The sequence below is a fragment of the Salminus brasiliensis genome, chromosome 16, assembly GCF_030463535.1.
Source record: "Salminus brasiliensis chromosome 16, fSalBra1.hap2, whole genome shotgun sequence".
In the NCBI taxonomy this organism is placed as follows: Eukaryota; Metazoa; Chordata; class Actinopteri; order Characiformes; family Bryconidae; genus Salminus; species Salminus brasiliensis.
This window is the reverse complement of record NC_132893.1, coordinates 716,856-740,269: the sequence shown is the minus strand read 5'-3', so window position 1 is coordinate 740,269 and position 23,414 is coordinate 716,856. Positions and strand designations below refer to the sequence as shown.

Here is a 23,414-nt window from a genome sequence, read left to right as displayed (position 1 = left end):
GCATTATTACCTTCAGCTGTGAGTGGTCATAAAGTTCTGGCTCCTCATCGGGAGTGAAAGGCTCAGAACATCAGGCCCAGAGCGGGAACAGCGGGGGTACGGCAGCTCGGAGAACGCGTCAAAGCCGGCTGTTCGCAAAACGTGTGAAGTGTTTTCAGCTTGGCTGCCGGCTAATGGAGCGTGTCAGTCTGAAACAGAGATGGGAAGAGAGAGCCAGGGCAAGACAACATATCCACAGAGTGCGAGAGAGAGAGAGAGAGAAAGAGAGAGAGAGAGAGAAAGAGAGAGAGAAAGAGAGAGAGAAAGCTTCAAAGCAAAGGTTCAATTAAACAGCTCACAATGACATCATTCATCTGTGTGTCTTTAATAACAAAACAAACACACACCCTCCATATAAAAGAGTATATACAGTGTCACATTGCAGTTTATGGAAACAGCATTTTTCTAGGCTTCATTTTAAATTACACTCCATATCAACAGTGAACAAATCACAGAGCTCCATCCTGATCACAGAGAAAAACAACAACAACAACAACAACAACAGCAACAGCATGGGACATTCAGGATACAAACAAACAAACAAACACAGGGAAATGTTGTGGGTCCTCTTCCGGAGACTGATCGCGGAGATCAATACTAACGTATCGCAGCAAATGAAATGATCTTTAACTGCTGTTAGAGACGAACGAATACTGTTCTTAAGTTGGGGGGGGTCTCTCTGGGGTCTCCAGGCTCCGTCCACTAATGTGTTCTTCCATAGCCAGCTATACAGAAATCTGTAGATAACAAAGAAAAAAAAGAGCCCATACTATGTGGACAAAAGTATTGGGACACCTGCTCATTGATTGTTTCTTGTGAAATCAAGTGTATTAAAAAGAGGCAATCCTGCTCTACTGTCCAGAGAAGAAGACTTTCTACTAGATTTTGGAGAAGCATTGCTGTGAGGATTTGATTGCATACAGTGACGAGCATTAGTGAGGTCAGGATGTTGCATCCTGCATCACTACCCAACTTCATCCCCATTATTGTACTGGATGGACCCCACCATCACACAGTTCTTCCACTGCCCCACAGCTCCTCAATGCTGGGGGGCTTTATACCCCTCTAGCCCACGCCTGGCATTAGGCAGCATGGAGCCAATAGGGTCATGATGTTGATCTGCTCCAGAGAGTCCTATTCTATTGGCAGTACAACTTCATTAGATGGGGTGTCCACAAACATTTGGACTCACAGTGTATGATTTTTTGTGTTCTGTAAAGGCTGTCCAACATCAAAACAGAAGCTATGGAGGAGGGTGGGACAGTTATAGGGACGAGGGATAAAGGAAAACAGGGTGAACAGACACTAGAAATGGAAAGACGACCAAAATCAGAGTAGTAGAGGCTCCAATGTTGAGGCTGACACCACACAGTGCTTTTACTGAAGCGACGGACACTAGTGCTGAGATTTATGGTTGAGATGATATTGGAATTGAAAGGTGAAGGAGCACAATAGCAGGAAGAAGAAGCGCTGTGCTGAATCCCTGCCGAAAGCTGCTGCCGTCCCACTTCTAGACTCTTCTGTTGGCCTTCAGTTTGATTTCTAAAATCTTCTAGAGAACTCTAGAACCCTAGACAACTTGGTGAAGATTTTCATGAAGACTTCAGTACACCTTGATTCAATGCTCCAGCCTCTTTCAGAAAACTCCAGATGTCTTCCATTTGGCCACCATTACTACAACATTCAGTTGGCCTGGAAGCTGGACATAGTCCAGACCAGAATAGCGAGCTCTCTGTACCCTAAATCCTACTTCTGGAATCTTCTAGACAACCCTAGAAGCGTTTTGTATTTTCCTTGAATCTTCCAGACAAATCCTGCTCCTGGATAAGAACGCTGTGTTTTCTGCTGGGCCTTAGATAATACGTCCTCCACTTGGGAAACACTTTTAGAACATTTCTACAGTTTTCAGATGGTCCTGAATTTCATTTCTAGACTCTTCTCTAGACAACCCTAGAAGCTGCACTCTGTACTACGATTTCCAGAATGCAGTCTTTTCAGTAGGCTTTGAATTAGATTTCTAGACCTTTGTAGAAAACTAACATATCTAGAATATTTCTAGACTCTTCTAGACAGCTCCAGGTGTGATGCACTTTGCTAAGATTTCTTTAAGTCGGCCCCTTTAAAGAACAAGCCTGACAAATCAGCAACGTATGAGTGGAAAGCTGTGTGTGTGTGTGTGTGTGTTCCATGCTCTTGAAGAGTGTGTGAGAGTGTGTCATTGGTGCAGTTATTCCTCACCCTCTCCACTCCACCACGGGTTCCGTATAACTGGCACGTGGCATCATAGAGAAGAATCTGAGGCACCTCCAGCCACTCCAGACACACTCGCAAAAAAACGCCTGCCAAGCGTTTCAACCACAAACATTCGCTTTTATTTTGTTTGAAAGGGTTATAGAAATGCTTCAGGAAGTGCAAATTGGTCAATAATCCAGATATTTCCTATTATTATTAATAATAATATATCTCTTTATGTAATGTCTATGTTCAATGCAGTCAGGGCTTGGCCTCACGGAGAAACGGCCCGTCTGGAGGTTTTTAAAGGATGCTCCAACGTTTTCCAGCTGGATTTCTGTCTGCTGCACCTGTAGAATACTGCTGATTACCACTGCCGGCCACGGCATCACCTGATCACTGTTTACTTGAACTTGGGAAAGGTCTGAAAAGATGGTTAGGGGTGAAGACTCTAGTCCATCTTACCAGGGAAACCTGTCGGAATGACTGGCAGTGGTAAACGACTGTGTCCTACCATGCGAAACCTGACTGAGATCACGCTGAAAAACTAGTATTCCTTCAACCTCTCGAGTCCCCTGCCCTCAGGTCCGTGTTTCGGTCATTTGTCAGAGTTTTTCCTCGGCCGCCGGAAGCTGGACATGTTCTCGTTTAGTGCATAGATGCGTCGGGAGAATTCCTCAAACCCAGCGGCGTCCAACTCTCCTAGAACCTGATCATCGCTTTCCACCGCAACAGCATGTTCCACAGGAATGCACGGAAAATCCTCCAACCTGGCGCCGCCGCTCAATCCCAATCCCAAACCTAACCCCAAACCCAGGCCGAGGCCTAAGCCCGTGGCTTCAGTGCCCATGATTTCCTCCGCTTGTTCTACAGCCGCTATTCCCACGTTCACACCGTTCCCAGGCACAGCCGATCCGTTCATGGTGCCTGAAAGCTGGCTAGCTGCGGCTTCCTCCAAGGAGCATCCAGCAGGGAGGCCATCTGGAGGTCCAGGAGCTTTGGTTTGTTCGTCGGGCTTTTCCAGATCTTTCTCATCTTCAACGTCTACCTCAGCCGCTTCGTTCGACTGCCCAGCTGCTTCGTCTAACTTCACCTGTCCGTCTGCATCAAGGGCCTTGGCTAAATCGATGCTAGCGTCCAGAGAGGAGCTCATGAGGCCAGGAGGGTCGGCTGGAACTTCCGGGACAACTGCTGGGTCACGCTGCCCTGTGGCCGTGCGATAGCTGGGTGGAGGCGTCTGCATTTCTTTATATTTTTGCTTGTCCGCCTCTGAACTCGCTCTTTTGCGGGTTCCTCGGTCAGGAGAGGCCACAAAAGCCATTTCTGAGGCAGCGATAACGCTCAGATGGGACTTCACAGGGACTGGGATGGAGCTGGAGACGTGGTGGCGATCACTGAGCAAAAGAGAGAGAGAGAGAGAGAGAGAGAGGCAATGATTAATAAATGTTCCTCCTCCAAGTAGAAAGTCTTCTTCTCTGGACAGTAGAGACAGTTACTCCAACAGAAGCAGGATCAGCTCTTTCTAATACCCTTATTTTTTCAGAAGAAATAATGTAAATTAATGAGCAGGTGTCCCAATACTTTTGTCCATCACAATCTTGAGTATGCTTATTTACACTGACATTTTACCTTTGATTATTGGTGATCAGATGAAAAATGGGATAAATTTGATGCATCTTTAAACTATTTCTTTAACACAGGCCTCGTATGAACACTGTGTGTGTGTGTGTGTGTGTGTGTGTGTGTGTGTGTGTGTGTGTGTGTGAAACAGAACAAAGAGAGAGGGTGTGAAGACACTCATTTCAGCGCAGTCACTGATGTGCATGATGGATTATGTCATAACTCGTTCTCACACACGCAGCTGTTCCATCACACTTATCATTCTGAACATATTCCCCGAAAAAGCCTGCGATATGCCAGCTGTCTGCCATCGCGGGACTGTGATCAATAACACCAGCTCAGCAAGCAGCTGCGTCCAGTTCCACCGAACTCCACTCAAACGCTCCAGAAAGCACAACTCAGAGGGGCTGCAAAAACAGCCGAGCACAAAACAAACGGCCGGCCGTCTCGAACACGTGAGGGTCCGACTGATGATGATGAAGGCTCCCACCCTACGTTTAGAAACTGAGGAGCTTATAATAGCACTGAGAACACCAATCCCTGCAATGTGCTCCAACCTCTATACCATGGTGTTATACACAGACCAGCCATAACATTAATACCACCTGCCCAGTATTGAGTAGGTCCCCCTTGTGCTGCCACCACAACAGCTTTGACTTATATACTGGATATTAATGATATTAGAGCTTCATACTGGATATTAACGCTATTAGAGCTTCATACTGGATATGAATGCTATTAGAGCTTCATACTGGATATTAATGTTATTAGAGCTTCATACTGGATATTAACGCTATAAGAGCTTCACACTGGATATGAATGCTATTAGAACTTCATACTGGACATTAATGCTATTAGAGCTTCATACTGGATATTAATGCTATTAGAGCTTCATACTGGATATTAATGTTATTAGAGCTTCATACTGGATATTAATGCTATTAGAACTTCATACTGGACATTAATGCTATTAGAGCTTCATACTGGATATGAACGCTATTAGAGCTTCATACTGGACATTAATGCTATTAGAGCTTCATACTGGATATGAACGCTATTAGAGCTTCATACTGGATATTAAATGTTATTAGAGCTTCATACTGGATCTAAATGTTATTAGAGCTTCATACTGGATATGAATGTTATTAGAGCCTCATACTGGATATTAATGTTATTAGAGCTTCATACTGGATATTAATGTTATTAGAGCTTCATACTGGATATTAATGTTATTAGAGCTTTATACTCACCTTCAAGAACTGACTGTTCACTTGCTGCCTAATATTTAGATCCCCTTGACAGGAGATGAAGATGATCAGTGTTTTTCTCTTTACCTGTCAGTGGTGCTAATGTTATGGCTGATTGGTGTATCAGTATACAGTAGTGGTATCTGTGCCAATGCTATGAAAGAGTAGTATTTTAGCTGCAGCATCGGCAGTGATACCAATACTGTCAGTATCAATACGGATATTGATTCTCTATCGGTTCAATTCTAATATTACACCAAAGATCTGTTGGAGCTTTACTGACAGACAGGTGGGTTTAAGTGAGCCAGATGCAGAACAATAATAACCCTCTAAAGCGACGCAGATCACCCCGATGCCAGAGTCTCCCTCCGTCCACGGGAACGCAGCGCGGAGGCGTTCCGGATAACGCTGCGAGAGAACAAATTCCAGACTAAATCATTACGCTGCCGTCCCGCTCCGCGGTAATTAATCCCAGTCTCAGAGCTGAAATCAAGGGAGACGTTCAATGAGGACCGAGTTAAAGCTCTGATGAACAGAACCAGAGGTTTACAGAGCAGCAGGCAGGTTCTGGATCCGTATCTGACTCACCCTGAGAGAACATCAAAAGAGCCATGCGTCATCGAGAGCCAGAGGAGAACTGACTTCAGGCCGTTCTTACAGACGTAATACAGGCTTTATGGCCTCCATTCAAAATCTGATTACATCTCTGACTCCAATTAATCCGAGCTCTCCCTCGCTGACGGCCCTCAGAACCAATCAGCCTAGAAGCAACACACCATCCCCAGTCTGTCGGGTTCCATTAAAGCTATTAGAGCTTCATACTAAATATTAGTTATTAGAGCTTCATACTGGATATGAATGCTATTAGAGCTTCATACTGGATATGAATGTTATTAGAGCTTCATACTGGATATGAATGTTATCAGAGCTTCATACTGGATATTAACGTTATTAGAGCTTCATACTGGATATTAATGTTATTAGAGCTTCATACTGGATATTAATGCTATTAGAGCTTCATACTGGATATGAATGTTATTAAAGCCTCATACTGGATATGAATGTTATTAGAGCCTCATACTACATATGAATGTTATTAGAGCTTCATACTGGATATGAATGTTATTAGAGCTTCATACTGGATATGAATGTTATTAGAGCTTCATACTGGATATTAATGATATTAAAGCTTCATTCTGGATATGAATGTTATTAGAGCTTCATACTGGATATGAATGCTATTAGAGCTTCATACTGGATATGAATGTTATTAGAGCTTCATACTGGATATGAATGCTATTAGAGCTTCATACTGGATATTAACGTTATTAGAGCTTCATACTGGATATTAACGTTATTAGAGCTTCATACTGGATATTAACGTTATTAGAGCTTCATACTGGATATGAATGTTATTAGAGCTTCATACTGGATATGAATGTTATTAGAGCTTCATACTGGATATGAATGATATTAAAGCTTCATTCTGGATATGAATGTTATTAGAGCTTCATACTGGATATGAATGTTATTAGAGCCTCATACTGGATATGAATGTTATTAGAGCGTCGTACTGGATATGAATGATATTAGAACTTCATACTGGATATGAATGATATTAGAACTTCATACTGGATATGAATGTTATTAGAGCTTCATACTGGATATTAATGATATTAGAACTTCATACTGGATATGAATGCTATTAGAGCTTCATACTGGATCTAAATGTTAGAAATACGAAATAGAAATACGTTGTAGATACTCATATTTAAAAAAACATTCTGGATAATATTAGTATTATTATTTATGATGGATATTTACTGATGTTATAAGACATGTATTCTGGATATTAGTAGCATTAAGAGAGCGGGGGGGGGGTGTACAGGATGTGCTTGAGGATGTGTTTGTTACAGCAGCTTACCCTCCTAAATTAGCCACTTTAAACAGCAGCCAGAGCCGATACTCAGAGCGAGAGAGAGAGAGCGAGAGAGAGAGAGCGAGAGTTTGTAGGAGAGAGCACGGATACATTCCAGATAAATCTGAGAGATCAGGCCTAATATTGTTCATGCAGTGAATGTTTGGGCCTTTTGTTCCCCTTGCTCTCTCTCTCTCTCCATCCTGGGAGGATGACAGAGGAGTGGGGAATTCTGGGAAATCTGTGCCCCAGTCCTCAGTGAGGTAGATCTGTTTATGTGGTCTCTGGTACTGGTCTGACTCTGTTATCTAGAACGTGGACTAAATGTTTGTTTTTTTTTGGGGGGGGGGGGTGATTAGATTTAACCTCTATCACTTTAACAGCTTGAGGTTGAAAAGACACGCCCACATTTATTGGCCCTGTGGTTCAGCTTCTCCTGTTAGCCTTCCAAACTTATCATTAAGTTTTACAGCAGCTCCGGTTCCCTCTGTGCTCCTGTGGACAATTAGGGCTAATAAAGGCCTTTGGGCGGCGCTGACGAACCAAAACCGACCCACAACTGACCAGCCTGGTCCAAATCAGCTGAACACACACTGCAGACTAAACACCTCAAAACATACAGCCTCCAGGAGCTCAGCCCTCGCAAACACTTCCACCCATCTGTGAACGAACACACACACACACACACACACACACACACACACACACACACACACACACACACACACACACACACACACACACACACTCTTGGGGCAATCACAATGTTAACACCTGCTAATGTTAATAAAACTATTAATAATAATTATAATAATTATTATGTTAATAATTATAATTCGGTTTATGTGGGAATGCAGGGCTGGAAAACTGACGTAATGGAAGTTGGAGCTGTGAAGGATCCTCAAATCACTTCTACATCCTTTCTTCTTTTCACATCGCAGCCTCCTCATTTCCACTGTAGTGGTGTAGAGCCAGAGATGGGCCTTGAAGTCCCAGAGCTCACTACTACCGTAACCATGGAAACAGGTGTAGCGTGACCACAGAAATTGGTGTAGTGCAACCATGGGAACGGATGTAGTGTAGTGCAACCAGAAAGATGGGTGTAGCACAATCATGGTAATCGGTGCATCATAACTACAGAAATGGGTATAGTGCAGCCATGGAGTCGGGTGGAGTGCGACCATGGTGTAGCGTAACTACGTGCCCACTAAAGCATGTGGCGTAACCATGGAATCGGGTCCTGTTTTCCTAATCCTGGAATCTGCGACGGAAAATATTTTCTGGGTTTCATCCAAACTTTGCTCAACCTTGATATGGGCCACATACCCATTACAACCACACACACACACACACACACACACACACACAGCACGGCCTTTGATGTGTTGCCACTGATAGAGCTTCCCTTTTCCTCCACTTAAGGCAGTAAGAGCTGTAGTAGGTGGAGACAGCGCTGGTAGTGGAGCAGCCTGTTCTGATTACCTGCTGCAGTAGGAGGGCTGCTATCCACACCAAAGCGAAGCCTGTCATGACTGTTTCTAATGAAACCATTTACTTTAACACTAAAAACTCTGGTGTTTATATCAGTGACAGTGGATTTACCCTCCTGCTCGGACACTGCACATAAATCTCCATCACTAAATACAGGGGTGCACTTCACTAAAGGAAAAAACTTTGCTACTGCGAAGTCCTGAGTCCTGTAAAAATACACATCAGATACATAATACGTCCAAATATTTGTGGACACCCCTTCTAATGAATGCATTCAGCTACCTCAAGCAGAACATCATCTTCCCTGGACAGTAGAGACAGTTACTCTTTTTAATGCCCCTGATTTCAGAAGAAAACAATGAATGAGCTGGTGTCCCAATACTTTTGTCAATTTTTTTTGGTCCAGTTCTTTCATCTAATGGTGATAAAGACAATGCCCAATCTGAGAAGAGTTCGGCTCTAGAACCGTCAAGTGTAGGGTGTAGTGCAGCTACAGAAAGTAGTCCCTAAAGAAAACCATCTTCATCATCATCATCATCATCATTCCATATAAAACTCAGAAGAATCGTGTTGTAGCTTCACCGGTAGGTTTGGATAGGAAATTAAATAGTGGCTATATCTGTGTTGTAGTCATGGCGATCGACAGCTGGTAGCCTTCACCACCACTGTAAAGTAATTAGACTGAGGGGTCTGATTTGTTTGGGGTGAAAATTGTGGTTCACTGTAGAGACTAAGAGGCCGAGTGTGAACAGGATCTTGAACTACAGTCGGAGTGGAGTGTAAAGAATGCAGGAACGCTGAAGGAGCACTGCTGAGAGGAACGCTGCCGAGACCAGGTTTGCGCAGATGTGAAGCAATGCTGTGTCCACAGAGGACGCTTCATTCCACCACGGACAGGCCTAACCAGAAATCTCTCTGATTCACTGCCTAATACCCTGGCTCTGTGTGTGTGTGTGCTTTTGAAAAATGCTCTGGAAACCAAACCCACTGACACTGATGCAGATCCAGGTCATTGTTTTCTTCAAGTTTCTGCTGCTGAAGAGCGCCGCTGCTACAAACAACATCTGGACATAAAACACACACGGAGCGGTGGGGTCATGAAACCGTAAAGGGAAATCTCTGAATCCGACCGGAGTGATCAATCCCTGCATTCAGCCATCAGACAATTAATCTGCCAGAACTAGTTAGCGGCAGCTCGAGTGTGGGTAACGGGGTCACCGCAAACATTCAATCGCTTACTGAGATCACTGAAAACACCACAGACATCAGATGGGATATTTATTATGGGGGCAGTGGGACAGACTATATACACACATTCTACTGACAAAAGTATTGGGACACCTGCTCGTTCATGGCTTACCCTGCTTTTGTTGGAGTAGAAGAAGACTTTCTACTAGATTTGGGAGGTCAGGATGTTGGATGTTCACCATCCCATACCATCCAAAAGTACTGGATGGAGCACCACCACCATCACTCCAGAGAACACAGTTCTTCCACTGCTCCACAGCTCAATGCTGGGGGGCTTTATACCCCTCTAGCCCACGCCTGGCATTAGGCAGCATGGAGCCAGTAGGGTCATGATGTAAATCTGCTCCAGAGAGTCATATTCTATTGGCAGTACTTCTCTACAGGGACTAGACAAGCTGCTTGTGTGCATTTGCACATCTGTGTTGGCAATGGGTGCAGCTTAAAGTAGTTGAATGAATTAATTAAAATGGGTGTCCACAAAGTTTTGGACATAGTGTATGATTTGTACTTGAGTTCTGTAAGGCTTGTCCAACCTTACAACAGCCCTCTGATCCAGCCAGATCCACACTGGTGTCCAGCCACAAATAAGAGTGTATAACAGTGTGCATCACATCGCGGGTTTGAACTCTGCAGGATGAGTCATTAACACAGCAGTAGCAAACCTCGCTCGCCCTGCCTTAACTCTCTCTCCCCATCTTTTACACCATCAATCACTTACATAACAGCACAAATCCGTCGACTCCTTCCTTTCCTCAACTATTATAATGATGCTGTTTTCCTTTTTTACTTCGCTGGAGGAAAACCCCAGATGCTCTTCTCACAGCCTGAGCATTTCAATCCCGGTCTTTTGTTCAATTACTCGTTTGCCTGGGCAGACAGTTTGCCAAATCATTAAGACCGCTCAAAGCTGAAGGAAATAGTGTAGTAGATGTGGTAACAGTGCTATATGTGAGGGTCTGGGATCTCTGTAAAGGCTCAATTGCGCTCAACATAAGCAAGGATAAAGATACAGACGAGTCTTCTTACAGCTAATGGATCCAGACTGAATGCAGCAGCACCACTGGAAATCATGGGGGCAGTTTTACAGCTGTACCGTCTGTCAGAATGAGCGTGTGCATCATATGAACATTATAGAGCACTATAGAGCGCCCCCTAGGCTTCCTGTAGTGTATTACAGTCTGTCAGAATGAGCGCGTGGATCATACAAGCATTACTGAGCACTGCATGAAATGAAAATGAAAAGGAACGCCAGGATGACATCAAGATCCTTTCAGCCCTAATGTATAAAACATTACAGCACATTATGGATAAACACTTTGGTGATAAAAGCCCACAATTTTCCTAATCAACCTCACTAACTAATGATCGACTCTGCTAGCTAATTGTTGCCGCGTGACCATTTGTGCCGTGCCAAATGACCATGGAAGCAATCAGACGCAGCTGCTGTGAGAGAGCGTGGAATCAGGTTGATGAGAGTGAGCGAAGCTCCGGGTCAGTTGTATAATTAGGAATTTCCCAGAGGAAAGTGCAGAGCTGGAGCAGACTGTGGACTCCAGAGGGGGTAAACGGATCAAACGTTAATAATAACGAGGCTTGAGAAATTCATCTGTGAAATACAGAACATGTGTACGTATCTCCCCAGACACACACACACACAAATATACACAGGCATGAAGATGGAAAAAAATCCACATTTCCCAATATGTGGATAAATCCTCGCCCTAATTCTCCGGGAGAACAAAGCACAGATCCGCTCACTCCCTGCATGCTCAATTTGCAGAACAGAGAGAAGGGAATAACTTACAATACAAACACACACACATGTACAGCATCAGTCAAACGTTTCCTGCCCAAGGGTCCTTCTCAAAGCTGTACTGAAGAGCATTCTTCATAAAGCTACAGGATGCCTACACAAGCCTTACCTGACTCCTGACATAAGCCTTCAAAGACCTTAATAAAGCCTTATTACAATGAGCATCCGCTGTTATAACACTCTCTAAGGTTTAACAGCATCAAAACACAACATTTAAGACGGTAGACACGTGTTAAACTAAGACTTTCTAATGTTTAAACTGCACTCAAAGCAAACGGTTCGACACAGCACTGCAGAAGGGTTTCTGAACAAGGGGGGGGGCGGGGGGTGTATAGGGGGTTCTAGGGCATCCCTATGTAGTTGCTATCACCATATCGCCATTGCTAGGTGGCTACAGTAGCATCCCAGGTGGATGCAGTTTGTATTTGTCAGATTTTAGCTTAAACCTTTTGACCACAATGTCCTTAACATTAACAGTGAGAGAGAGAGAGCGAGCGAGAGAGATAGATAGATAGAGAGAGAGAAACCCAGACAGGATATCAGCCGGGTTGTCTGCTGTGCACAGGTTAACTCCCCGCAGTTTGCAGGTTTTTATGCCTCAGTATTTCACGTCTCTGGCCCCTCGCGCTGGAAACACAACCTGAATTTAGGCTTTTTCGCAGGGAGGAGGCGGAGGAGGCGGAGGAGGGAGTGATGTGGAAGGGCAATAAAAGAAATCTGCAACTAACGTAAAATAAAAGGAATGCGTTTCACCGTTCAGCTGAGCTCTCCCCCCACGGTCCAAAAAATGTCCGTCCGACACGGACAGGAGCGCAATCCACCAAGTTTCGCCCAGCGGCAACTGAACTCAACAAGGGGCTCAGAAAAGTGTAACTTATCCTTTACAGCTGACGTTTTTACACAGCGGGCCTCCGAGCAGGGCTGTTTACTGTGGTGGGCGGGGCTATCTGAATATTCACTAGAGCTGAACGGTATTGGGCGAAAAGGCAAACTGATTTTTTTAGGCCTTCTTTTTTTAAAGACATTACACACACCACTACATTTCTGCCTGGCCTGTATCTTTGCATTTATACTAGTTGGACTCAATAGATACAATAGAGACAAAAGTATTGGGACACTTGCACTTGCACAGCTGTGATTGGTCAGGATGTGATTGGCTTACAGCACTTATCTGCATACTGCATCCTACTGCTATATCAATACTGAAAAACCAAAGAACACTGGTGTGCACAGAATGCCGTGATATTGGTGAAGTGACGAACACTGATGACTGATGGTGGAGCAGGTGAACAGTCAGTTCTAGAAGGTGATGAAGCAGGAAAAATGGACAAGCGCAAGAATCTGAGACACTTTGCAAAAACCAAACTGATTTTCTAGATAAACAACTGGATCCAGAATCCAGGGATTCCTGCAATGCAGTGGTCAGTACCTACCAAAAGTGCAACAAGGAAGGACAACCAACACAACTAACAGGACTTCTTAAAGGATCTGCTGCTAATGTTAGTCTTGGTGCCGGACACCACAGCAGGACACCTTCAGAGGTCTCGTGAAGGCCATGCTAAAGTCAGAGCTGTTTCGGACAGAATGCTGTTCTGTGATTGGCTGCAGCCAGAGCTCTCTCACGCAGCCCTGATCATTTAATAATAATAAAACTGCTAAAACGCTCTTGTGCATTTTTATACTCCTTTACGTGTGTAGGTGTGGGTGTGCCCTTTAGCCATGGAGGCCGCTGGACTTCCCTTTCCTGCCTTGTAGGATGCTGCCGAGGTCAAGAGGTCTAATTTCACTTCATCTGGTCCCTCTTAAACACTTCCCCAGCGCATTCGGGGGACGGCTGAGACGCTTTGTTTAACCCGGCCTCCTTCCTTCCCAAATCGCAGATTATTCAATTATTGTGCAGAACGCATCGTTGCCAAGCGCTGACCCTGGACGCAGCGGCCGGATCAAAGCCTGGGCACACAGGTCGGTCTCAGACTGTCTATCCAGCCACACAGACATGAGCATTCCCACACAGTCATTTAACTTACAGGCAACAGCGTTAGCACTGCTGCTATCAGCCACTGCTGCTATCAGCCACTGCCGGTAAGGTCCATTCCAGAGGCAGCTGCTGATGTAGGAAGCATATTTAGGCAGCAACTGCGGATCATTCAGTAAGGCAGTGGCTAAGTGAGCAGGACAGCACCTCCTATCTCCTAATGAAGGCTGATTTACATTCTCTGACCTTTCTTTGCAAAAGATATTTAATTCACCTTAAATGTAGGTAATGTACACTATACTGACAAAAATATTGGGACACCAACACCAATACACCTGAAATCAAGGGTATTAAAAGAGCCGATTCTGCTTCTGTTGGAGTAACTGTCTCTACTGTCCAGAGAAGAAGACTTTCTACTAGATTTTGGAGGAGCATTGCTGGTCAGAGTCACTAAGGAAAAGAAGGAGATAAAAACAACAACAACACGTAACTCACCATCTAACCATCAGACCATGTTCCAGAAAGTTCTTCAGGTTGGGCAGAGTCTGCCGCAGGTCCGGTGTGGAGAGGCCATGCTGGTACCGAAGCTGCAGAGACAGAAGCAAACAGAACCAGATGTAAGAACCGAAATCAAGGAGTGACCACAGGCAGCGGTATGCATGTTTTCAAGCCAGTCCTGAATGATTTGTCCAGCCCACATTTATTACAAAGACCCACTTTCCTTAACCAGCACAGTGACCACACTGTCCCGCTTCACAAGTCCAAACACCTGATTAACAGACTGATTAGCCAGCACTGCTACTGATGGGTCAAAAGGTCAAAACAAGAAAAATGCAAAAGTACCGGATGGAGCTCCTCCACCATCATTCCAGTTCCTCCACTGCTCCACAGCTCCTCAATGCTGGGGGGCTTTATACCCCTCTAGCCCACACCTGGCATTAGGCAGCATGGTGCCAATAGGGTCATGATGTTGATCTGCTCCAGAGGGTCCTATTCTATTGGCAGTACTTCTTCTCTACAGGGTCTAGACAAGCTGTGTGTGCATTTGCACATCTGTGTCAGCAATGGGTGCAGCTTAAAGTAGCTGAATGCTGAATTAGAAAGGGTGTCCACAAACAATTGGACATGTAGTGTATTTCAAACTGCACAAACTCGTGTCCCCGGCACTCGTGTGATAGTGAACGTTGCTGAAAGCCGGGTCAGAAGTTGCCGGGAATCACAGTAGCAGCAGATTCGCCCTCAGACACTCAATCACATCACACTGCACACAGGAGGATTCCAGAGACTCCAGCATTTCTACTTACAATCAACCTGAACACTCAGGCTCTGAGCCACCAGAAGCTGAAACCATCACACACACACACACACACACACACACACACACACACACACACAGAGCATCCTACGTACAGATGGTAAAGACATTGGGTCTGTTTGTTGCAGAGGGCCACTGATGGAGGACATGAACCAATAATAATCCAAGCGTTCCCAAAAGCTTTAATCTAATAGGTTTAAACATATGGGGTTTCAGACGCCATGCACCTCCACCTCCACCTCCACCTCTCTTTAATCTGGACCAATATTTATTCAAATATTCCGAGGATCTTTTAGGACACCCCGGCGTCCGGCACATGTGCAGAACCTGTTACTGCGGACGAGATAGTACCTTTCCTCACGCAGCCTGGATTTATCTTCACATGGCAATTTTAAGCATTTACAGCCCCGTAAAGCAGCGGCCGCGCACAGACCTTCTACATCCACAGCATTTACAGCTCTGGCTCAGCGGTTCCTGCCTCCCTCACAGACGAGCAGGACACAGAGGAACATCTGGAGCAGATGAAAAGGGGAACAGCGTGAAACCACGCCTCCATTTCCCATCCTGAGACACGGTCCCTCCCGGGGCTAAACCGCTGACATGCGCCCTCTCCGAGTAAAGGACGATCCGAACGGAGCTGGCATCCAGACCACAGCCAGTCACTGTTCAGCTCTGACGGACAGATTCCTCCTCTTGGCTTCTGTTAAGAGCTTTAGCAATAGTCTGACCTCCGGACTACAAGTGACACAACACACACACACACACACACACACAGTTCCAGCCAGCATTTTTTATTGTAAACCAGTTCAAAGTCAGAAGTCATGGTTTGTCTGCAGATCTTTATAGGAAATCAAAAGTGAAAGCAGCTGCGTGCACAAGTATTCAACCCCTTCAGGCCGGTGCTATGAGTCTGCTGGGGGCCGTGGTTCTGTTCCCGTCTCTTCTACAGACATCTACGGCATGTTGATCAATCTGCAACCACAGTCAGGCGCTCAGTAGAGACCAGGGGCGGAGCCAGACTCATCAACTCATTTAGTAGACACGCCCCCTTCTCCCAGACCGAGCCTGAGTGTCTCAGACCGTCTTCACTGAGCTTCCAGTGCAGAAGCAGAGCGGATTTCCCCCTGGACTCCCAGTCTGTCCAGTAAGTGGACGCTCCAGCAGTAGAAGTGCAGCTCATGTAAGTTCCTCTACAGCTCAGCTCCTCCATGGACTGACCAGAGAGGACGCCATGCAGGTTCTGCTGCAGACGAGCGCTCTCTTCCAGACAAGACTGTCTGTCTGTCAATCACTTCATTCCTAAGTGTAGCCCCGCCTTCTTCTGATAGAGCAGAGTAAGGGTTAAAGTGATAACTGCTGGAATCTGGAGACGGAGAGACAGTTTAGAGGAGAAAGAGGAGATGGTACATGGGTGGAGTCATTAAAACATGTGGGGATGGGCGGAGCTACTTATTTTGTTGCTCCTGTAAGAGAACCCTGTATTTATTTAACACACAGAGATATTTAGAAATGTCAGGTTTTAAAATGATCCCTAAGAGCAGGTCAGGAGCAGCATAATAAATATAAACATATATACTCTCTCTCTCTCTCACTACTGACACACACACACACACACACACACACACACACACACACACACACACACACACACACACACACACACACACACAGAGCTTGGTGAACACACTGCAGATCAGGGAGTTGAACGAGGTCCAGCAGGATTAATGGGTGTTTTACTCCTCTACAGCATTTGCACGTGTTTGGTATGTACGTGCGGCAGCTGTGTGTGTGTGTGTGTGTGTGTGTGTGATGTGGGTCAGTAGTGTGTACTGTGCATGCAGCAGCACACACACTATAATTGCATGTACAATTCAAAGCGGAATGTGCCGTCTTCAAAGGTTAGAGTCACAGAGAGTGTGTGTGTGTGTGTGTTTGAGACAGAGTGTGTGATTGGTTTATTCAGTAGGTCAATTCTACACATCTACCCCTTTCTTTATCTCCCTCTCTCACCCGTGTCTCTCTCACCCCCAACTCTTTTTGTGATCCCCCACCTCCCTCCCCCTCTTCTTACCCCCTCCCCCTTTTCCGCCCCTGTGCTTTTTTCTGTCTCCCACTATTACTCTCTTCTGCCCCCCCCACACACTTTCTCTCTTCTGCCCCCCACCCCCAAACACACACACTTTCTCTCTTCTGCCCCACCTCTGGCTGCTCTGAGGGTAATTGATCAGGCTTTATTAAGACATGAGCTAGATGTAGCCAGATGTTCACAAGCTGTGTGTGTTTTTTTTGCTGATCCATCAGCTGTCCCTGAAGGCCTGCCCCACTCAGCTCCACTCAGGCTGTTTCATGACAGTGTGTGTGTTCTTGTTATTTCTGTCCAGGCCTGTGGGGGGCGCTATGTGTACTCAACAAGTACAAACTCAAGTGGGTGCGTCCCATTAGTGCACTCCGCACTCACACTATAAGCAACAGACTACATGCTAACCTGAATGGTGCACTAAATATTACTGTACTAACCAGCTTCGCACTAACAGGAAGTGATGACGCGTTGCTATGACAACTCATCACTGCATCAGTTCTCTTGCCGCTCTCTTTTTCAGCTTTGCACTGCATTGTGGGACGAGGGTGCCCATCGTAACCACACATCGTAACTGACCAGGTCTGCATCATGGATTTTTACTCCAAAGCCCCCCACAATCCACAGCCCCCCCCCATACTCCAAACATTAGAGATTCCTGAACATCTCCACACGGTCTGAGGAGAGTGTGATGATTTAGACATGCTGTTAGCTCCATGCTAATGTACATTGGCTAACAAGACGAGCCAAATTAGCCTCAATTAGGTCCAGTGCTAACTGGTGGAGTATAAGCTTCCATTACTTGTTAGCTACAATAGCCTCTTAGCTTCAGTCTAAAACTAAAGAACCAAACAAGCAGGTGTCAAAGACGTCATGGCTTATCACACACACACACACACACACACACACACACACACACACACACACACACACACTTCAGCATGAGCGCCTCGGCGCTGTGGATCTGGTGTGGGAGGAAATCTGTGGCTTTCGCGCCGTGGTGTCAGAGACGAGCATTATCTGTCGCATGATGAGGGGCTGTCTGAGTGTGTGTGAGTGTGTGTGATGTTCTTAAGCCAAGTGTTGAAATGCAGACAGGAATGCAAGATTAGCTGGAGCACCCAGAGCAGCAAAACCGTGACATCATCAGACTGGACAGAGCACACACTCTCTACTGCAGTATGAGTGTGTGTGTGTGTGTGTGTAAACATAAACATGTGCAAAACATTCCCCAGGTCCAAATTCTGTTCAGATTCTGTTCAGATTCAATCCAGTCTAATCAAAGCAAAGATTCAATTCAGATTCAAATCAATCTGAATCAGATTCAGTCAAGAATCGGCACAGATTTAAGTCAGACGCAATCCCATCTGAATCCGAATAAGTGTGAACCAGATTCAGCACAGATTCAGTTCTGATTCAGTTCTGATTCAGTCCAGAGAAGCAGAGCTGAGTATCAGAGTGCAATTTCTCTTCCAACCTTCATCATCACCTCACCGCTCCTCATCATCAGCAGCAGCATCCATCATCATGCTCTCAGTGTTTTATTCAAATCATTTAATCATGCTCTCGCTCACTCTCGCTCACTCTCGCTCACTCCCGCGCACTCCCGCGCACTCCCGCGCACTCCCGCTGATCTGCTGTGTAATAAAGCAGATCTTAAGCAGTGTAAGCAAAACCACCACTGTCTTCCTCCCTTTCCTTCCTCAAAACAGGAATAAACAAAGACACACACACACACACACACACACACACACACACACACACACACACACGGATGTGTTAGGCTGTCTGGCCTGCAGCTCGGCTGAATGTTAGATTGGATTAAATCTGACAGCCCAAACTCAAACACACGAGCACGCCAAAACTGCACAGCAGGTGGCAAAGGCTTCTCTACCAACAATCACACACGCACACACACACACACACACACACACACACACAGTGTGTGAGAGACAAGAAACTGACAGACGTGCGTCTGAATGATGTGAACAGTTTGTGTTTAACACTGATTTGTAAAATTTAAAGCATCTAAAAAACAGAAAACGGATAATAATAATAATAATAATAATAATAAAGTTTCAGAATGTATGAAAACAGTACTGAAAATGATCCAAAACCTCTCCTGTCTGCTCTTCTTGATTCTGTTGATCTTGGAGAAGACACTTCATTAAAGTATTCGGACGCTGCCGGCCACAAGCAGTTCACTCCAACAGCCTGACCTAAACACTGCCTCACTGACCTCCACCATGAAACCACATTTCTATACAAACTGACCTTAAACTGACCCAAACTGACCCCCCCCCCCAGTACACACACTGTTCACACTCACCTGCTTTAATCCACGTATTTACTAACTGAGAGACCATTTCAGTTCAACACTCGCCGTTTATACGCCCGTTATACGCCCGCTATACGCCCTCTATACGCCCGCTATACGCCCGCTACAGCTAGCTCATGCTGATCATATGCTGCCTCCAGAGCAGCAGATCTCTACTGGGGTCTCGAATACATGAATAAATTTAACATGCAGATTAACGCAAGCGTGCATCATACAGGTTTATCCCTGTTTACGTCCATCTCTGCCATCCCACTAAATGTATCAGACGTGTTCCAGCCAATCAGAACTCTTAAAGGCACAATCTGTTTAACTGCAGGGATAAAGAAAGGGTTGGAAAATGCTCGTGTAGGAAAGAACTGGCTCGGTTTCCCGGGTTCATAAACCCATTTTCACCAGAACATCACAGCAGAACACCCACATCTGCCCCTCACACAGTTTCCATTTTCATTAAACCCCGACACTTACGGTCTATAAACATAATCCATACTTGATCTCCATCTCTCCGTGACTTTACGACGTTAATTACACGTCTTAATTTACCCAACCAGGTCTCCCAGAAGCGGAGCGTGTGCTTGTGGGTCCTGATTAGCAGCAGCTGGAGCGAAACCATGTGAACCCGGGAGATTATGAGGTCAGTACAGCGCTGACCCGCTCGGAGAAAATCACGCTCTCATGCTGAATCCCTTCACTTGCTGCGGGGGCCGCTGTTCCCACCAGCAGCCAACCGAACCAGGAGGCCTGGATTTTGGGCTTGGAATCTGAGACAAGAACCAAACTGTGATGTTCTAGATATAAATGACTGGGTCAGAACATCTCCAGAACATCAGGCAGGTCTTGTGGGGTGTTCCTCCCGGTATGCAGCGGTCAGTACCTACCAAAAGTGCTCCAAGGAAAGAATAATGGGGTCATGGAGGCCCGCCCACCTCACAACTTACTGGACTTAAAGGATCTGCTGCTGCTCCAGATACCACAGCAGGACACCTTCAGAGGTCTTGTGGAGTCACTCTGCCTTGACTGGTGCAAGGGGCACGTACTCAGGTGGTGCTAACGTTGTGGCTGATCAGCAGGACGAGAGAGTTAGGAGAAGAAGGCAGGGAAAGAGAGAGAGAGAGAGAGGGAGAGAGACATACGAGCATCGTTAGGTCTGAAATGAGCTCCACGCTGACAGACAGGGAACAGGTAGAACTGGGGCTCAGTTAAACGCTCCGTGCTGATTAAAACTCCCCCTGAGAGCTTTTCATTCACACAGCAGAGCAGCGTGAGCGCTACACTCCGAGAAACCGGCACGCACAAACACACCCAAATCACAGACGGATATTTTGATTAGCCGAGGGGTAAAAGCTGGCCAGCAGGCAGAGCGTATTGACGCTCACGGCTACGCTGAGGCCTCGTCCACACGTGCGAGAGGTTTGTGGGATGGATGTCATCTCTGGAGGTCACTGAAGATTCTGTAGGTTCTCAGTATGTCTCAAAATACCTGTAAAACTACCCTTATAAAGACTTTATCACAGGCTAGAGAAGAACATTTTAAGAACGCACACTATTTGGACAAAAGTATTGGGACACCTCTTAATCACTGAATTCAGGTGTTTGATTCAGTCTCACTGCAACAGGGGACAGGAGCGTAGTGTAGATGTGATGGTGGGTCAGGAGTGTACTGTAGATGTGATGGTGGGTCAGGAGTGTGCTGTAGATGTGATGGTGGGTCAGGAGTGTGCTGTAGATGTGATGGTGGGTCAGTCAGGAGCGTGCAGTAGATGTGATGGTGGGTCAGTCAGGAGCGTGCAGTAGATGTGATGGTGGGTCAGGAGTGTACTGTAGATGTGGAGCTGAGATCTGCTGTTCTACTTTGTGGTGTAAAATAAACGGACAGTGTCTAACACCGGTCATAAGTATTTGGACGCAGATATTCTGATGTCTTTAGGTGAGAAAGCTGGTCTGATTCAATCAGTGTAGAACTGTACTGAACCAGACTGTGTAGGGACTGGAACAGCCCCCCGACCTCAGTCTGGTACCCTTATGAGGGACATTGAAGTGGTTACGCCTGCTTTGCTTTCAGCTGAAAGAGAGTATTTATATACTTTGCAAGTAGAAATACAAATGCAGTGCTTAACGTAATTGAGCATTTTACCAATTTTACCCTTGACCTCAGCGGAGCATATGGGCGGTCACTCTGAGCCAGAGCTGCAGAAAAGTTGCTCCATATGTGATCAGACTGACTGTATACGTTCGGCATTCGCTGTGGTGACCCTTCAGCACTGCTTCAAACGGCCACTGACAAACAAACAGTGATCCGTGCAGCCGGACTCCACGCATTCCAGAGACGGCCGTAATATTCCCCAGATTACGCCGCCGCATCAGACGTCAAAGCGCTGGCATGTTATGATCCGTCCCGTGCCGCGGAGAGCGGTGGCGTGCGAGGACAGCGGGTGATGCATGTGTAGGAAATGTTTACGACGCTTCAAACAGAGATTATCGGAGCAAACAACGCCTCCTTCCTGCGCTCCGGTACACTCCGGCACTGGAACGCAGCGGCCCAGCCTGAGGAGTGTCAAGAACACGTAAACAAAATCACGCGGATAAACAACCAGGCCAAAACATTTCACATTCTCCAAACTCATTACAGACGCCGTCGTCCCAAATCACTTCCAGTTCGTCTTCAGTTTTCCCTTTTTCCGAAACGAGCTCCGTTTGATTTACCGTTCCCTTCCTGGACACACAACTCGCCGGAATGAGAACCACTGCTTTAAACAGGAGAGCGTACCTTTAACGAGGAACGTCTTTCTTAACTGCAGCTGCAGCTCCACACACAGCATGCTGCTTCGCCCTGCTGAACAATCCAGCTCAAGACCTCGAGGGTTTGTGGACACCCCTTCTCATGAACACACCCTTCACCTACTTTAAAGTTGCACCCATTGCTGACACAGATGTGCAAATGCACACACACAGCTTGTCTAGTCCTTGTAGAGAAGAAGTACTGCCAATAGAATAGGACTCTTTGGAGCAGATCAACATCATGACCCTATTGGCTCCATGCTGCCTAATGCCAGGCGTGGGCTAGAGGGGTATTGAGCTGTGGAGCAGTGGAAAAGCTGTGTTCTCTGGAGTGATGGTCACCAACACTGGTCTTATTGCTGAATGCAATCAAATCCCTCACAGCAATGCTACTTCTCCAGAATCTTGTTGAAAGTCTTCTTCTGTGGACAGTAGAGACAGTTACTCCAACAAAAGCAGGAGACACTCTTTTTAGAAACAGTGAATGAGCAGGTGACCCAATACTTTTGTCCATAGTGTATTATAGCTTCTTAAAACATGTAATAACTGAACACAAAGCTTTATTAAATGTTATATATACTTTATATTCTAATGCATTTTAAAACGTTATGAGCAATATTATCAGCAGGCTTTATTAATGGTTACGTCTGCTATATAATACATTATAAAGGCAGTTAAAAGTTCGCTGTGTCTGTAGGTAGATGAGGCGGGTTTGTACTGTGATCTGTCCAGAGTCTTATTTTAGAGATGTTTAATAATTCAGTTATTCTTCGGGAGCGTAAACCCTGACGTTACCTTCCCCTACGTGGCACGTTTGCGTTTCCTCCTCTCCTCTGCCACGGGCAATTCCGCTCCACGCTCCTAAAGCTCCGCAGCGTGTCTTTTGAGGTATATTGCGAGCGACGGTCCGTAGGAGGGTCTCCTCCCTAATGAAGCGGCTGCATTCAGCGTGAGATCATTCCGGGCGAAGGCTTTGTCAGCGCCCGAGTCACAACAGTTCAGCTAGGCCGAGTCGGCGGCGTCACATGACAAGTCATTTGAGAGGGGAAGAAATGAAAACATCGTGCCGACTTCTCATCAGGAGAGCTCTTTTAGGAACACACCAGAACCTGGGAGGAACCCGGGAGGAACCCGGGAGAGCGCGAGCCCTGCAGAAAGCCCGAGGAGCGCCCCGTCTCGGCTGGGTTTGCTAACAGAGAGCCACATGAGGAAGGAATTCTCTGCGTTCCGCAGGTTAACGCGGCGTTTGACCTCCCTGGGGAAAGCAATCAAGGCGTCCGGATGCTCCTGCATTAGCCTGCGTCGGAGGGGCCTGTGCAGGTGCAG

General features: G+C 46.0%; 1 protein-coding gene across 2 annotated transcripts in view; it reads right to left on the bottom strand.

Annotated features, from left to right (window-relative positions):
• Positions 1-393: 393 nt before the first annotated feature.
• uvrag (UV radiation resistance associated gene) overlaps positions 394-23,414 on the bottom strand; it is a 94,861-nt gene continuing 71,840 nt past the window's right edge. For both annotated transcript variants that reach the window (XM_072658435.1, XM_072658436.1), the window contains exons 14-15: positions 14,079-14,170; positions 394-3,665 (exon numbers count right to left, since the gene is read on the bottom strand). In XM_072658435.1, coding sequence (XP_072514536.1) covers positions 2,870-3,665; positions 14,079-14,170 — 888 coding nt within the window. In that variant the 3' untranslated portion in view covers positions 394-2,869. The remainder of the gene's footprint in view (positions 3,666-14,078; positions 14,171-23,414) is intronic.